At 45.7% G+C, this 18,143-nt stretch overlaps 1 protein-coding gene across 1 annotated transcript in view; it reads right to left on the bottom strand.

Annotated features, from left to right (window-relative positions):
- The window catches only part of DYNC2H1 (dynein cytoplasmic 2 heavy chain 1), a 1,848,033-nt gene that overhangs the window by 1,784,520 nt on the left and 45,370 nt on the right, over window positions 1-18,143 (bottom strand). Inside the window, exons 3-4 of the mRNA XM_029602426.1 lie at window positions 8,193-8,331; window positions 7,964-8,082 (exon numbers count right to left, since the gene is read on the bottom strand). Of these exons, the coding sequence (XP_029458286.1) occupies window positions 7,964-8,082; window positions 8,193-8,331 (258 nt within the window). The remainder of the gene's footprint in view (window positions 1-7,963; window positions 8,083-8,192; window positions 8,332-18,143) is intronic.

Here is an 18,143-nt window from a genome sequence, read left to right as displayed (position 1 = left end):
CACAGCTCGGCGCGTTCAAGTTGCACAATTGTGCACCTTCTTGCGTGCGCTGACCCTGGATTTTGTAACATGCGCGCGGGAGCGCGCGCAAGTTATAAAATAGGGTGTAGATTTGTTCATGCCGGGTTGCACGAACAAATCTACGCCCTTTTTAATATTTGGCCCAGAAATAACATCAAATTTTAAAAAGGATTAAACCTCTCCTTCACCACCATGACTTTCGTATTGCTTTGCAAGCCCTACTATTCTCCAAATTGGATTATTGTAACGCATTGCTTCTTGGATTGCCTGCCTCTACTATTGCACCACTTCAACTTTTGCAAAATGCTGCAGCAAGATAACTCAGTAACCTCAAAAAATTAGATCATATTACCCCAGTTCTCAAAGACCTTCACTGGTTACCGATATCTTACAGAATTCATTATAAAACTATCTCTAATTCACAAAGTCCTATACAATAATAAGACTGACTGGATGGAAACAACTCTTCTTTTTCAATCCCCAAGAAGAACTTTACGTTCCACAAATACTGGCCTCCTTGAAACTCCATCCCCTAAAATATCCCGTCTCATCTCAACAAGACAACATGCCTTCTCAATTGCAGGCCCGCTTCTATGGAACACCCTACTAATTGATCTAAGACTTGAATCATCCACACAAACATTTAAGAAAGACTTGAAAACATGGCTTTTTATAAAAGTTTTCTCAACATGTTATAAATAACTATTTACCTAATTTCATTTTAATTATCTCTGATTATTTCTCTTTTCTATCTTCTTTAATTTTCTCCATTACTTTATACAATTGTTGCGATCCCGGGCCGAGGGGGATCCTGACCAGGATCTCCTACCGGTCCCAGCAGTGCCCTCGATGGCGGCCGCAGATCACGCAGGCCGCGGCGCGTCTCTCCCTGCATCTGCAAAGCAACGTCGGGGAGAGCGCGGCAGAACCCGCCCCCTTAAAGGGGCCGAGGCGGGAAGGTCGGGTCGGCCCCGGATGATGATGTCAGACGCCCGGGGAGATTTAAACCTCTCCCCGGGAAGGCTCAAATGCCTTTGCAACAAGGTTCTTGCTGGTTCCTGTGGGAGTTCTGCTTTGCCTGCCGCCTGCCTTGACCCTGCCTGGAACTGGACTTTGCTTTGCCTGCCACCTGCCTTGACCCTACTTGGAAATGGACTTTGCTTTGCCTGCCGCCTGCCTAGACCCTGCCTGGAATTGGACCTTGCTTTGCATGCCGCCTGCCCTGACCCTTCCTGGAACTGGACTTTGTCTTGCCTGCCACCTGCCTCTATCCTACCTGGTGTATCCGCTGGATTGTGTTATCGCTCCACCTTCCGGGGAGGAATTCATCAGGACGACTCCTCGGTGAGTACCCTCCGGACCAAAGGTCCACTACTGATTGGGTTAGAACAGATTGCAAAGGCCATGGACCCGGTGGACTTGCACAGTCTGCAGGCTATCCCTGGCCTGGCTCAACAACTCATGCAACAGAGGCAACAACAACAACAACAGCAATGCCTTGACGCCCTGACCGCCACGGTAGAATGTTTAGCAAACCGGCTGGACTCAGTCCGAGGAGCAGAGGCTGCCTTCCCAACGCCCACGACTCCGAGCCTCACGAGTATGGTAACCCATCTGCCTGCTCCACCTCACTATGCTGGAGATGCCAAGCAATGTCGTGGATTTTTGAATCAATGCTTCATTCAATTCTCCTTACAGGAACAGAAGATTCCCTCAGATCAAATCAAGACGTCCTTCATCATTTCCTTACTAGACGGAAAGGCCCTAGCCTGGGCATCCCCGATCTGGGAACAAGAAGATTCCATTTTGAACGATTTGCCACGATTTGTTCGGACCTTCCGCCAAATATTCGACGAACCAGGACGTCAATCTACTGCTTCCTTGGAACTCCTCAACCTTCGTCAAGGCACTCGTACGCTGGCAGAGTTCGCGGTAGAATTCCGCACCTTGGCTTCCGAGTTGGGTTGGCAGAATGACTGTCTAAGAGGAGTTTTTCTAGAAGGGCTTTCCCCGTGCATCAAAGATGAGTTGGCAACACGAGAGATCCCAGATGATCTAGAAGCAGTGATCGACCTCACGGGTCGTATTGATCGTCGCCTACAGCAACGAGCCAAGGAAGCAAGGGCCTACCGTCACACAGTTCCCTTGGCCCCTACCTTCTCCCGTCCTATGATTCATTCTAATCCTCCTGAAGTATCCACTGAGGGCAAGGAGGAGCCCATGCAGTTGGGTAGGAGCCACCTGACCACAGAGGAAAAACAATGCCGAAGGAGAATGGGACTTTGCCTCTATTGTGGCAATAAGGGACATCTGTTGGCTCAGTGCCCCGATCATCCGGGAAACTACCGAACCTAGGTGTCTTGGAGGGGTTGACCCTAGGGAGCAGTCTCGCCCCTCATTGTACCGTTCCGGTCACGATACATTATCTTCAAGGATCTCTCACTACGCTAGCCCTAATCGATGCAGGCTCTGGAGGAAACTTTATTCTGGCAGAACTGGTTCACCAGCTACAATTACCAGTACTTCAGCGTGAATCCCCCTTATACATCTCCTCAATCCAGGGGGGAAATCTCCCAGGTCAAGTCACCACCTGCACCGCCCCGATAACGCTCCAGACGGGGGTCCTCCATAAGGAGGAGATATCCTTCTTCATTTTGGAAAAAGCAGTTCATCCGGTAGTTTTGGGCCTCCCCTGGCTACAAAAACATACACCCATCATTGACTGGAAGACTCTTCAGATTACAGCTTGGGGACCAGGATGTTTTACTACCTGCTTAAAGCAAAAACCTCAGCCTAGCATCCAACTAGCCACCTCAAAACTGTTACCACCTTCACAATATGCAGAGTTTTCGGATGTATTTTCCAAAAAGGAGGCAGAGATATTTCCAGCACATCGCACCTTTGACTGTGCCATAAATCTGCTTCCTAATACCTGCCCACCTAGAGGCCGGGTGTACCCATTATCTGGGCCTGAATCTTTAGCTATGTCCCAGTACATTAAAGAAAATCTAGAACGAGGATTTATTCGACCTTCATCTTCTCCAGCAGGAGCAGGGTTCTTCTTTGTTCCTAAAAAAGATGGGTCATTAAGACCATGTATTGACTACCGTGGACTTAATGCGATAACTCGCAAGGATCGATATCCTCTCCCGTTGATTTCGGAACTACTAGATCGCCTTCATGGAGCTAGTACCGTGTTTCCCCGATAGTAAGACACCCCTGATAGTAAGACGTAGTGGGAATTTTAGGGGGGTCGGCTAATGTAACACATCCCCCGAAAGTAAGACGTACCTGTCATTTCAAAAAAAAATTATTTTTAAATACCTGTCGGAGGGCCGCGTGGGTCCAGGCGGCTGGCGGCGGGAGCCGGGTGGTCGCGTGTTAAATCTAGGCCGCGGGCGGGTGGGCGCTTGTTCCAGGCGGCGGCGGCGGCGGGGGGGGGGGGGGCGGGTGGACGCGCGTTAGTTCGAGACGGCCGGCGGGCGGCGGGTGGTCGCGTGTTACATCTAGGCCGGGTCGCACAGGCGCGCATTCATTCACTGCCAGTGGGGGCTGCCGAGGCAGCCCCCACCGGCAGTGAATGAATGCGCGCACAGGCCCACAGCGCCTGTGCGACCCCTGCGATTCGGCGCTGGGGGCTGCCGGTGGGGGCTGCCGGTGGGGGCTGCGGCAGTGAATGAATTCATTCATCCAGGCGGAGGAGCCGGCTGCTTTCGCCGCTGCCGGCTGCTTTCGGCTGCCGCTGCCGGCTGCTTTCGGCGCTCAAGGCAGTCAAGGCGCTCAAGGCAGTGACTGCCTTGAGCGCCGAAAGCAGCCGGCAGCGGCAGCCGAAAGCAGCCGGCAGCGGCGAAAGCAGCCGGCTCCTCCGCCTGGATGAATGAATTCATTCACTGCCGCAGCCCCCACCGGCAGCCCCCACCGGCAGCCCCCAGCGCCGAATCGCAGGGGTCGCACAGGCGCTGTGGGCCTGTGCGCGCATTCATTCACTGCCGGTGGGGGCTGCCGAGGCAGCCCCCACCGGCAGTGAATGAATGCGCGCCTGTGCGACCCGGCCTAGATTTAACACGCGACCACCCGCCGCCCGCCGGCCGTCTCGAACTAACGCGCGTCCACCCACCCCCCCCCCCGCCGCCGCCGCCTGGAACAAGCGCCCACCCGCCCGCGGCCTAGATTTAACACGCGACCACCCGGCTCCCGCCGCCAGCCGCCTGGACCCACGCGGCCCTCCGACAGGTATTTAAAAATAATTTTTTTTTGAACACTCAGGTTTTTTTTCCAATATAAGACATACCCTGAAAGTAAGACATAGTGGGACTTTTGGGGGTAAAAAGAAAGTAAGACGCTGTCTTATATTCGGGGAAACACGGTATATTTACTAAACTGGACTTGCGGGGGGCGTACAACCTAGTATGGATTAAGCCGGGAGACGAGTGGAAAACCGCGTTTAATACGCGAGATGGACATTACGAATATCTGGTGATGCCATTTGGTCTTTGTAATGTGCCGGCGGTATTTCAAAATTTAATGAATGAAATATTTTGGGATATGTTGAATCAGGGAGTAATCATCTATCTGGATGATATATTAATCTACTCCAAAAGTCTGGCTGCTCATCGCATAATGGTTCGAAAGGTTCTTCAACGACTACGAGAGAACCGGTTATTCGTGAAATTGGAGAAATGTCTATTTGAGAAACAATCATTACCTTTTCTGGGCTATATCATTTCCACCACTGGGTTTCAAATGGATCCCGATAAATTGGCTAGCATCCGAGAGTGGCCTCAACCAGTGGGACTCCGGGCCCTACAACGCTTTTTAGGATTTGCTAATTTCTACAGGACATTCATTCCTTGATTTTCTCACATTGTGGCACCTCTCACAGCTCTGACTAAGAAGGGAGCTGATCCCAGGAATTGACCTGACGAGGCAGTACGGGCCTTCGAGGATCTAAAAATTGCATTTTTACAAAAACCCTGTCTCCACCATCCTGATCCCACGCGACCATTTATTGTGGAGGTGGATGCGTATGATGTGGCGGTAGGAGCGTACTTTGCCAAAACTCCAACCAAGGGAAATTACTCCCCTGTTCTTATTTTTCTCGCAAATTTTCCCAGACAGAAAAGAACTACGGGATTGGAGACAAAGAATTGCTGGCCATTAAAATGGCCTTCGAGGAATGGAGGCAATGGCTGGAGGGAGCATAGCATACGATTACAGTCTATACAGACCATAAGCACTTGGAGTACCTTAGTAAGGCGCAACGATTGAACCCACGCCAGGCTCGGTGGTCCCTGTTTTTCAGTCATTTTGATTTTGTATTACGCTACTGACCTGCAACAAAAAATATTCGTGCTGACGCCTTGTCCCGGCTGCATGAGACCGATGACACACCTGACTCCCCCCAGCTATATTATTGACCCAGCCAGGGTGGTCCTGGCCGCCACTAGGACTGCGCCTCCAGGGAAGGTAGTGGTCCCTCTTCGCCTTCGTCCCAAAGTACTCTCTTGGGCACATGATTCTCTTACAGCGGGCCATCCCGGGAGAACAGGTACCTTGGAAATACTATCCCGCTATTATTGGTGGCCCAATTGTCATAAGGATGTGCGGGCCTACGTCGATTCCTGTCCGAAGTGTGCCCAACAGAAACCGTTACCTGGTCTACCATGGGTCCTCCTCCAACCCCTACCGCCTCCTCAGGAACCTTGGACTCATATCTCCACGGACTTTATTGTGGACCTTCCTCCCTCTTCCGGCAATCAGGTTATTTGGGTGGTGGTCGACCGGTTTTCCAAAATGGCGCACTTTGTTCCCCTGCCCAAGCTGCCATCCGCCCTTGAGCTAGCAGAACTGTTTGCTCTTCATGTGTTCCGCTTGCATGGTCTTCCACTCCACATTACGTCAGATAGAGGTCCACAATTTACTGCCAAATATTGGGGTGCGTTATGTAAAATATTTGGTGTACAATTGGACTTTACCACTGCTTTCCACCCACAAGGGAATGGACAGGCTGAACCCATCAACCGTGGATTGAAGACGTTCCTCCGCCTGTTTGTGAATGATCGTCAGGATGACGTCAGAGAAAATTCTTTTTCACTCAACGCACAATAAAGCTCTGGAATTTGTTGCCAGAGGATGTGGTTAGTGCAGTTAGTGTAGCTGGGTTCAAAAAAGGTTTGGATAAGTTCTTGGAGGAGAAGTCCTTTATTGGCTATTAATCAATTTTACTTAGGGAATAGCCACTGCTATTAATTGCATCAGTAGCATGGGATCTTCATAGCGTTTGGGTAATTGCCAGGTTCTTGTGGCCTGGTTTTGGCCTCTGTTGGAAACAGAATGCTGGGCTTGATGGACCCTTGGTCTGACCCAGCATGGCAATTTCTTATGTTCTTATGTACTTGCTAACTTCATGGAATGCCCTCTAGTCCTTCGAAAGTGAAAATAACCGAGTCAAGCCTTTAGTCTCTTATTTTAATATATCTGCTGCTGAAGGTTTAAAATTACTTTTTATTTCATATCATATTTTTAAAGTATGAAACCCCAATAATATTTTTAGATATGATTTTCATTTCAGTTGGCTCCTAATTCAAATGATTTTAAAGGCACTTAATATACAAATAGTGTAAAATTAAGGAAGTTATTTTGTCAACAAATATTTTTGCTTTAGTATGATTGACATTTTTATTATCTGATTCATGATCTTTCCAAAGTTATACTAGGTGTTGCATTACCTTTGCCTCTCCCATTGCAGCAGCAACCAGAAATCTGATAGAAAGAAACATGCAGTATTCCATTTTAATCAGCATTCAATTTGGAATTAAACATATAGGGCTGGATTTTAAAAGGGTTACGTGCGCCGGGCTTATTTTAAAAAGGCCCGGCGACGCGCATAAAGCCCCGGGACGCGGGTAAGTCCTGGGGCTTTACAAAAGTGGTGGTCTGGGGGGGGCGGGGCCGGAGCAGGACCAGAGGTCTCCGACATAGTGGCCACTGCCGCTGTGTCGGAGGATCGCGTGCCGGCAGGCTGGCGGCGCACGCAACTTGCATCTGCCCAGAGGCAGGCTCAAAAGGAGGAAACGGAGAAAGGTAGCACGGCTCAGCGCACGCAAGGTGCACAACTGTGCACCCCTTTGCATGTGCCAACCCTGGATTTTATAAGATGCGCGCGCATGTTATAAAATCGGGCATATATGTGCGTGCCGGGTAGTGCACGCACATGTAGGCCGCATGCACTTCTTTTAAAATCTACCCCATAATTAATAGTTGGTTTAACTTGCAAAGCAGCTTTAAAATGAGCAGTGTAACAGCTTTTTTTCTGCTTGTTGCTGGAATTTTCAATCATTTTTTGGCTTTCTTGAGACAATTTTAGCAGTCGACCGTCACCGAAGTATGTAAAACAGTAGTCAGCAGTCTTCCCCATGGCCTCTGAACCCAGCTTTCACTTTGACCTAATTTGTTTGCAATCCACTTTTTCGTAATAAAGGTTACTCCAGTATCACATGCCTCGCGAAATGCATTACACTTGCTATTGTACGTTCCGACCATAAATAATAAATTTATGTAATGTGTAAGGTCCTGTTAAATTCCAAACTGAATGGCCTACAAAATGGTACAAAAATTATATTAGTGGGATAATCCAGTGGGGCGCGGGGGGGGGGGGCGAGGGGGAGGCAAAGTTTATGCAACATCCGGTATATTCTTCATGATAAAATTACAGACTTTATTTTATGAAAATATAGGGCCATGTGGGCTAAGGAGTTTTCCTTTGAGACTGTGAAAGAGAGCTAAGTCATTCAGTAGCTATCATTGTTGAAAGATGGCTTGGACCCTCTCCCTCCACACAAATCTTTCTCAAGACTCAAATCTTTCTCAAGCATCTAACAAAAGCAACTGTTCTTCTGCTAAAGAAGAACATATATTACACAGAACGACAACAAAGGTTCACCTGTGAAACTGTTTGAAAGAGGCCCATGAAATGTTTAGCTCTCTCTTTGTTAATTGATTTATTTCCACTCTGAGCAAGCTCTGTCCAAAACTGGAACTCATCACTTGGTGTAAAAATACCTGCAATAAAGAAAGTAACAGCTATAACAATATTATAATGTTGATAGATTACTAAACTACAATATGAAAATAAACATAGAATATATGGATGAACATGCTTTGATACATACCTAATATATCATCCTCTCCTCTGAATTTGGTCCCCTTGTTAGTAGGATCTGCTCTTCTCAGAATGGTCCCCAAGCCTGCCTCTAACTCACTCAAAAGAGTCTGGAGTTTGGGATCAAAATTTTTACTCCATTTTTCATCCTAAAATAAACCAGTCACACAACTAAAATAAATTGGATTCATGATCTCCTCTCCTCATACTTCCAGAAAAAAAAACATTTAATTTTGAAAGATTTATAGAAAAATATTTATTACATATATACAAATAAAAGGAATTTTCAGGTCTAAATACAAAACAAAACCAATAAATTAAAACAAATATGACCTGAAGATTCAGCACAATGTGCTGATCAATACTGATTCATGTTGACGGAAGTCATTATTCTCATAAGGAAACTGGATTCTTTGTTGTTAAATCTTTTATTGGACCAGTATAAGAATGTTTCTAAGATATTGGCTCAACCGAATCATAAAAAGCCAAACATAAAAAACACCTTACAGCCAACAGGACGGAAGAGCAAACAGTATGCCCAACACCACATTTTCAAAATATCTAGACCACACTCAAATGAGGTTTCATGGAACAAAGAAAATAAAATGTCTAATTTCTATATAGATGAAAAACAACCAACCATATTCAGGTGGTATCACATAACACCTCCAAGGTATCTTAACAGTTACCAGGGTTAACTCTTGGCCACTTGAGGGTTCTGACAAGCACTGTACAGACCTCGCCTGTACCTATGCAAGTGTCCTTATCCTAGCGACATCTCACCTGCCAGCTATCAGGCCGATATAGAAAAACCCACAGGAGAGCCGGCGAACGCCCGCTCTTCAGATGCGCAATTCAGTAAAAAAAAACTAATCGGAGAAAGTTCTTTTTTACTCAACGCACAATTAAACTCTGGAATTTGTTGCCAGAGGATGTGGTTAGTGCAGTTAGTATAGCTGGGTTTAAAAAACGATTGGATAAGTTCTTGGAGGAGAAGTCCATTACCTGCTATTAAGTTCATTTAGAGAATAGCCACTGCCATTAGCAATGGTAACATGGAATAGACTTAGTTTTTGGGTACTTGCCAGGTTCTCATGGCCTGGATTGGCCACTGTTGGAAACAGGATGCTGGGCTTGATGGACCCTTGGTCTGACCCAGAATGGCATTTTCTTATGTTCTTATGTTCTTATGAGAAGAGTAGAGATAACCGCCGCTGGATACCCTCGTCTCCTCAGCCGGCGCCGTTCCAAAAGCCAGGCCGCTAGACAGAAGCAATCTACCTGGTCGAAAAATACTGGTCCCTGCCGTAGGAGATTCGACAGATGCCCCAGGCGCAGCGGGCCATCCGGCACACTACCCACCCGCCGACCTGCCTGCAAACCGAGGGCTCCTGTTTGTTTTCTCTCCCTCCCTCTCTAACTGCCTCCCTTTCCCGGTTTTCCTGTGCTCCTACCTGACCGCATCTCTCCTGCTTTGTCTCTTTTCTGTTTGTCTGTCTTTGTCTTCTTTTTTTTCCCCCAGAGACGCCGTCCGAATCACCCTCGAGAACCCCGGAAGTGCTGCCGCGCTCCTCCCCCTTGGCTGACGCTGCTGACGTCACCGACGTCGGCAAGCGCGCCAAGAGGGGGGATTTAAATTGCAGAAAGGAAGACGGAGGCGTCTGTGCGACCGGCGCTCGACCCACCCGGTGACCTGCCTGCAAACCAAGGGCTCCTGTTTGTTTTCTCTCCCTCCCTCTCTAACTGCCTCCCTTTCCCGGTTTTCCTGTGCTCCTACCTGACCGCATCTTCATGCTTTGTCTCTTTTCTGTTTGTCTGTCTTTGTCTTCTTTTTTTTCCCCCAGAGACGCCGTCCGAATCACCCCCGAGAACCCCGGAAGTGCTGCCGCACTCCTCCCCCTTGGCTGACGCTGCTGACGTCACCGACGTTGGCAAGCGCACCAAGGGGGAGGAGTGCGGCAGCGTACAAAGGAGTGCGGCAGCGTACAAAGGGGCATGCCCCTTTGTACGCCCCTTCGTACACCCCTGAGAAACCAAGTAACCGAGAACAACTACACAACCCACCTATCAACCTGCAGCATGGACAAGAAAGATGAACTAACAAGTGAACAACCAATCCCCATCTGCACAAACAAAGATAAATATGGAAACAATTATTTAAAGAACAATCCTAGCTATAGAACTAAAATGACAAAGAAATCCCCTCACAATAATCTTATACAGATAAAAAAGACCCCTTTTTCTAAAAATTCTACAATACACAACCTATTTATGCTAACATTCATCTTAATAAATCAGTCGCTAAAAAATTCCCATTCATTACGGATTTACTGTATGACAATAAACCAAACTTTGTTGCAATAACTGAATCGTGGTTAAAAAAAGCTGACGTAATTCTAAAAAATCAAATAGCACAAAAAAATTACGAGGTATTTTCAGTCCCAAGAATAAATAAGCGCGGAGGAGGTCTCTTACTAATTATCGAAAAAACTTTTAAATGTAAACCTATACAAATAACCCCCTCCAAATCATGAAATTGCCATTTTTGATACTAACAATATACAAATATGCCTTATCTACTGCCCACCAAGCCTCCTAGAATTAAATATCTCTCCATTAATTAAATTCCTTACTACACACTTAAACATATCTAAACCAACCATAGTACTAGGAGATTTTAATCTTCATATGGACACCCACCTTTTATCAAACGCATGCCAACACTGATAGACGCGATGACAGCATTAGGTTTCTCACTAATAACAAGCAAAGCAACACACAAAGCCGAACATACAACTGTTTAGAACACTGTAAAACTGACTACACACAAATCCCCTGGTCAGACCACTTCCTTATTCACTCCAACGTAAAATTCCTTAAACCGCAAATCAAACAAAACCATAAACCCATAGAATTTAAATATCGACCACCTTTTAATATAGAAAAACTAACTAATATTGACTACGGCAACTGCAGTTCTGCCACGGAAACATGGTTAGACACAACCAAAAAAATAGCTGACGAAATAAACCCTATCAAATCAATACGGAAAAGAGAAGCAATACAAAACAATCCCTGGCATAATGAAAAAGTAAAGGACGCAAAAAGGACTCTCAGCTCAATGGAAAAAAGATGGAGAAAAAACAAAACAACCGATACACTAACCAAATACACAGGTCGATACAGTAAAGTGTGCTCCGTCGGAGCGCACTGTCAGCCTGCTCTGGACGCGTGTTTTCCCTTACCCCTTATTCAGTAAGGGGAGGAAAACACGTGGCCCACCCGCGGCACCTAATAGCGCCCTCAACATGCAAATGCATGTTGATGGCCCTATTAGGTATGCGCGCGGGATCCAGTAAGTAAAATGTGCAGCCAAGCCGCACATTTTACTCTAAGAAATTAGCGCCGACCCAAAGGTCGGCGCTAATTTCTTCCGGGGCCAGGAAAGTGCACAGAAAAGCAGTAAAAACTGCTTTTCTGTGCACCCTCCGACTTAATATCATGGCGATATTAAGTCGGAGGTCCCCAAAAGTAAAAAAAAGTAAAAAAAAAAAAAAAAAATTTGAATTCGGCCCGCGGCTGTCGGGCCGAAAACCGGACACTCAATTTTGCCGGCGTCCGGTTTCCGAGCCCGTGGCTGTAAGCGGGCTCGAGAACCGACGCCGGCAAAATTGAGCGTCGGCTGTCAAACCCACTGACAGCCGCCGCTCCAGGCCAAAAGGAGGCGCTAGGGACGCGCTAGTGTCCTTAGCGCCTCCTTTCCCTCGTTTGCACCACGTCGCCTAATTTGCATGCTGGAGCATACTGGATAGCTCGCACCGGCGAAGGGCCGGTGCGTGCGCCGGGAGAGCGGGCGTTCGTCCGCTCTCCCGCGGTTTTACAGTATCGGGCTGACAGAAAACAACTAGCTTTTTACAAACAACTAATTCTCAATGTTAAGAAAGAATACTTCAGCAATAAAATAGAAAAGTTTGCTAATAATCCAAGAACCCTATTCTCAATAGTATCAAACCTAACTAATGACAAGCAAGAATCACCTCAAAATCTCCCTGAATCAAAATGTAATGAAATCGCCAAATTTTTCAGCAACAAAATTACTAACTTAAGAAACAAACTTCCAAACACTGCCAACCAAAAAATTAAAATGCAAAAAAGAGATGTAAAACAATGGTCATTATTTACTGAGATATCAGAGTTGGAGGTGGAACACCTGCTAAAAAACATTAACCCAGCCCCACACAAAATCGACCTAATACCAACATTTGAACTTAAGAAATCAGCTAATACAGTATCCCATACATTAACTAAGATCATAAACCTATCCCTAGATGAAGGATCTATGCCAGATATACTGAAAGGAGCAATTATAAAACCAATCTTAAAGAAAAAAAACAGTGACCACCTTATCCTGAACAACTACCGCCCAGTATCAAATCTTCCCTTAATAGCTAAACTAATTGAAAAAAACAGTACAGAAACAGCTGGCTGAACACCTAGATGACAACAACATACTGTACCTATCTCAACACGGATTCCGCAAGCACTACAGCACTGAGACACTACTTCTCTCGCTAACAGATAACATTCTAAGAGGTTTTGACAGTGGAAAACACTACATTCTAATAATGCTAGACTTATCAGCAGCCTTCGACACAGTAAACCATAAAATACTACTAAACAGACTAGAAGAAATCGGTTTACACGACAAAACATTAAACTGGTTCAATTCATATCTAAAAAATAGGTTCTTCCAAGTCCAGATCAACAACGTATTATCAAAAAAAGTCAATCTCAAAACAGGAGTACCGCAGGGATCTGCCCTGTATGCAACCCTCTTTAACATATACATGCTGCCCTTATGCAATCTGCTCGCAGGACTAGGAATCATACATTACATCTATGCAGACGACATTCAACTAATCCTACCCGTAGAAGACACATTAGAGAAAACGTTAAATCTAGCTAACATGTACCTAAACATTATAAGACAACTACTAAACCAAATGGAACTTGTGATTAATATTGATAAAACAGGATTTCTACACTTAGAACGGAAAAATACCGAAATCAGCCAAACTCCAATAATCCTCAAGGATAACCAGAAAATTGAACAAGCTGAAAAAGTTTGTAACCTTGGAATAATAATGGACCCTGAAATCAATCTAAAACAGCACATATCACTGAAAGTAAAGGATGGCTAAGAAAAACTAATAATCCTCAGAAGGCTAAAACCACTACTAACACCAGATCATTTCAGAACAGTACTTCAGGCACTGGTCTTTTCCAGCACTGACTATTGCAATGCACTTTTACTAGGTCTCCCAAATGCAACATTAAGACCACTTCAAAAACTACAAAACACAGCAGCCAGAATACTAACTGGAAAAAGAAGGAGGGACCATATAACAGAAACCCTAGCGGAATTACATTGGCTACCCATAGAACACAGAATAAAATACAAAGCCTTATGTACTATACATAAGCTAATACATGATGAAAAATCGGACTGGCTAAACACAGCATTATGAGTACACGTCCCACACAGAAACCTTCAATCAGCAAATAAAGCACTCTTGACCATTCCTTCAGTAAAAACGGCAAGACTAACCCAAGTAAGAGAAAGGGCCTTATCATTAGCTGGCCCCACACTTTGGAACACAATGCCTACAGAGATCAGATTACAAAGAGATCTCAAAACATTCAGGAAAAGTTTGAAAACATGGCTTTTTAAACAAGCATTTTATAAAGAGACGGGAAAATAGAAAACATTCAGGAAAAAGGCAGAAGAGCACTGATACACAACAATTAGAAACGTGTAGTAGAGAGATCCATGAACTCTACATCACTACAAACATAATTGTAATGAATTTTACCCGTAAATAGTACCTTCCTGGTACACCCAGTCATGACCTAATTCACTAAACAATTATTTGTCTTTAATGATTTATTGTAACTGAACCTTTTACGGCACCAGTTAGAATGTACTATAGTACGCAGGCGGGGGGCAAGATGGCACCCTGAGCGGAGCTGTGTGAGTGAGTTGCTGAGCAGTTTCGTTTTGCACAGTGCTCTATATTCCTGGGAACTTTGTTATCTTGAGAAATAAATAATCTAAACCAGTGGTTCTCAACCTTTTTTCTGTCGGGACACACCTGACAGATGGTTCTCACATGCGTGACACACTGACCCATGATCATCACAGGGCTAGATGTAAATGTACAGTTTGCATCCACGGGAACCCCCCTGATCCACAATAATGGATGTAAAGCAGAATTATGACATTCCCCATTCAACTCACTCTACAAAAAAGATATTCTGGTTCTGGTGTCATCTCAGTAACAGCAACTCAAACTCCTTTTACTTTCAGGCTCAATAGCCCTACTTATGAAAAGACAGCAGTTTACCACCAATGCATGTCCTCTTGAGAAAACGCAACAAATAAGACTGATAAAACACTTACATGCTAGTAAAATATCTCTGTAACAGACACAGAACCGACCTAACATACTCCCAGGATCTGTAGTAATGCACATAAACTAATCCACACACAGTTACACCTGTATTATGGAATACACTCAAACAGGAGCAACCCTATCTATGAAAAGGCAACACTACAAATATTATATCAGGCCCTAAAAACCAATACACCTCTTATTAGGAAAACAGAACTAGCAAGCAGCTATAGATCCCCACACAGAAATAATTGTAAAACTATACTAATAAGCAGAATAAATGTTTCACAACAACTATGAACAGAATAACATCCAACAATTAAAAACTCATAAAAACTATTAAAAATTCTCCAAACACCAATAAAATATTTCAAAAAAAGCAGACACATCACATAATATTAAATAATTAAAATGGCAGTCAATCAAGAAAAATAAACTTAAAAAGCCACCTTTACTTACCCCCTCCAGCAGCTCTCCTACTCCTCTTCCATGCAGGCTGTAGCACACACCAGAAGCAGCAGTAGTGGCTAAGCTCTACACTCATGGTCCTCTTCCTTAGGGCCCATGTCTCTCACACACACACACACCATACCAGTCATGCCCCCATGACCAGTTTCTGTCTCTCACACACCAATCATCTCCCAGTCTTTGACAAACACACCAGTCACCTTCCTGAACAGTTTCTCTCATGCCATACACACACACACAGGCTTCCCACTCCCGTGTTCCACTTACATATATGGGCTTCTCACTCTCATAATCACTTTCTCTTTCTCACATACACTCACCAGTCTCTCACTCCCATGCTTGTTCTCTCCACATGCACAGGCTTCTCATTCCCATAATCACTTTCTTTCTCTCACACATACACACACACCAGTCACCTGATCTCTCTCATGCATACACACACACAGGCTTCCCACTCCCATGTTCTCTTTCAGATATACAGGCTTCTCACTCCCATGCTGTATCTCACACACTCCCAGCTTTCTCACTCCCATGCTCACTCTTCACATGCACAGGCTTCTTATTCCCATAATCACTTTCTTTCTCTCTCTCACATACACACAAACACACACCAGTCACCTGATCTCTCTCATGCATATACACACACACATAGGCTTCCCACTCTCATGTTCTCTTTCAGATATATAGGTTTCTCACTCCCATGCCCACTCTTCACCTAAACAGGCTTCTCATTCCCATAATCACTTTCTCTCTCTCTCTCACACACACCCGTCACCTGATCTCTCTCATGCATACACACACACACACAGGCTTCCCACTTCCATGTTCTGTCTTACATACACAGGCTTCTCCCTCCCATGCTGTGTCTCACACACACCCAGGTTCTCACTCCCATGCTCACTCTCTTCACATGCACAGGCTTCTCATTCCCATAATCACTTTCTCTGTTACACACACACACCCAGTCTCTCTCTCATTTCCATGCTCGCTCTCCACGTGCACAGGCTTCTCATTCCCTGAATCACATTCTCTCTCTCTCTCACATTCACATACACACCAGTCACACCGTCACCTTACCAACCAGTCTCTCTCATATACATGCACACACACAGGCTTCCCACTCCCATGCTCTCTCTCACATAATCAGGCTTCTCACTCCCATGCTTTCTTTCACATACACCCCCACAACACCAGGCTTCTTACTCCCATGCTTTCTCACATACCCAGATTTCTCACTTCCATGCTTTTTCTCTCTCTCTCTCTCTCACACACACACACACACACACATCCCTGACTGTCTCACACTCTCATATACACATCAGTCATCTCCTTGAGCAGTCACTTTCATTGTCTCTCACATATACACATACATCAGCTCTCTGACCAGTTTCTCTCAATCACACAAATACTCTCGATCAAATACATTCTCTCACTTACACACAGGCTCTCAATCACACACATTCTCTCACTTACACACAGGCTGGCTGGCTGCTTCTCTCTCTTTCTGTCACTCACTTCCTCTCTCCCCCCCCCCCCCCCCGAGCACAAATGGTAGCTGCTCCTCCTCCTCCAGCCCCCGCAGGCCAAGAAGGAAGAATTCCATCGATCGCGGGAGGCTCATGCTGCTCTCTCCTTTCCCGATTACTGTCTGCTGCAATAGCTTGGGGGCCGATGCAGTGGCGTAGCCAGAATTGATTTTTTTGGGTGGGCACAAGGTTAACATGGGTGGGCTGTAGGCATGCAGGTCTACTAGTTGTTTTTTTACTGATAAATAATGCCAAATTATGCAGCATAGCATTCACATCTACACCTAAGTATGAGGTTTACTTAATGATACAAACATAATTCACGGTGATTTGTGGTACTTTAGCCTTCTTATTATTACGATTTTATACACGGCTCCTACCTGTCCATAAATTTTGAGAGAGCGGTTGTGTTGCTTATATTTAAATTGCTAACATCTCAAAATATAGATATATATTTTTACCTTTGTTGTCTGATCTTTGTATTTTTCTAATCAGTTGGTCCTGGTCGCTTTTTCCCATTTTTTCCCTTATAGCTCATTTCCTAATTCCTTTTCAGTGTCTTTCTTCTATTACTGTCTTCTTCTCTTCCACACACACACACACACACATACACGCTTTCTCTCACAGACTCCCTCTCACACACAAGCTGTCACTCTCATATGCTCTCCCCCCCCAAGTTCACATTCTCTACAGACACACATACAAGTTCTCACTTTCTCACCCCTCCCCAGGCTTATATTCTTATGCGCACACAGACGCACATCCAGGCACCCATTCTCACCCACACACATAAACCCAGACTCCCATTCTCAACCACAAACCCATGCTCCCAGTCTCACCCACACATATTCAAGCTCCCATTCTCATCCATACATATACACATTTAAGGTCCTATTCTCACCCACACATACACACATTCAAGCACCCATTCTTATCCACATATTCAAGCTTCCATTCTCACCCACAAACCCAGGCTCTCATTCTCACCCCCACATATTCTCACACACATTCAAGCTCCCATTCTCACCCACCCACAAACCCAGGCTCCCATTCTCAACCACACATACACACATTCGAGCTCCCATTCACCCACATATTCAAGCTTCCATTCTCACCCACATACACACCCAGGCTCCAGTTTTCACCCACACACACTCCCATTCTCATCCACACATACACATTCAAGCACATGCACAGCTTCCGCTTTCTCCCCCAGAGCAGGAAGATCAGCTGCCTCTCCTGCTGCCACCGGACTCCTGCTATCTTCGGGCGTCGGGCCGTACTGCCCGCCGAACTTCCTGTGGGGGGGGGGGGGAGCGGAAGCGCAGCGCACAACGTCCGCTTCCTCCCTCCCCCCCCAAGCAGGAGGATCGGCGGGCCATACGGCCCGACGCCCAAAGATAGCAGGAGTCCGGTGGCAGCAGAAGAGGCAGCTGATCTTCCTGCATTGGGGGGAGGAAGCGGAAGCTGCACACGGCGCTTCCGCTCCCCCCCCCAACAGGAAGACCGGTTGGC

This window comes from Rhinatrema bivittatum, chromosome 5 (genome assembly GCF_901001135.1).
Source record: "Rhinatrema bivittatum chromosome 5, aRhiBiv1.1, whole genome shotgun sequence".
In the NCBI taxonomy this organism is placed as follows: Eukaryota; Metazoa; Chordata; class Amphibia; order Gymnophiona; family Rhinatrematidae; genus Rhinatrema; species Rhinatrema bivittatum.
This window is presented reverse-complemented; position numbering and strand designations above follow the sequence as displayed.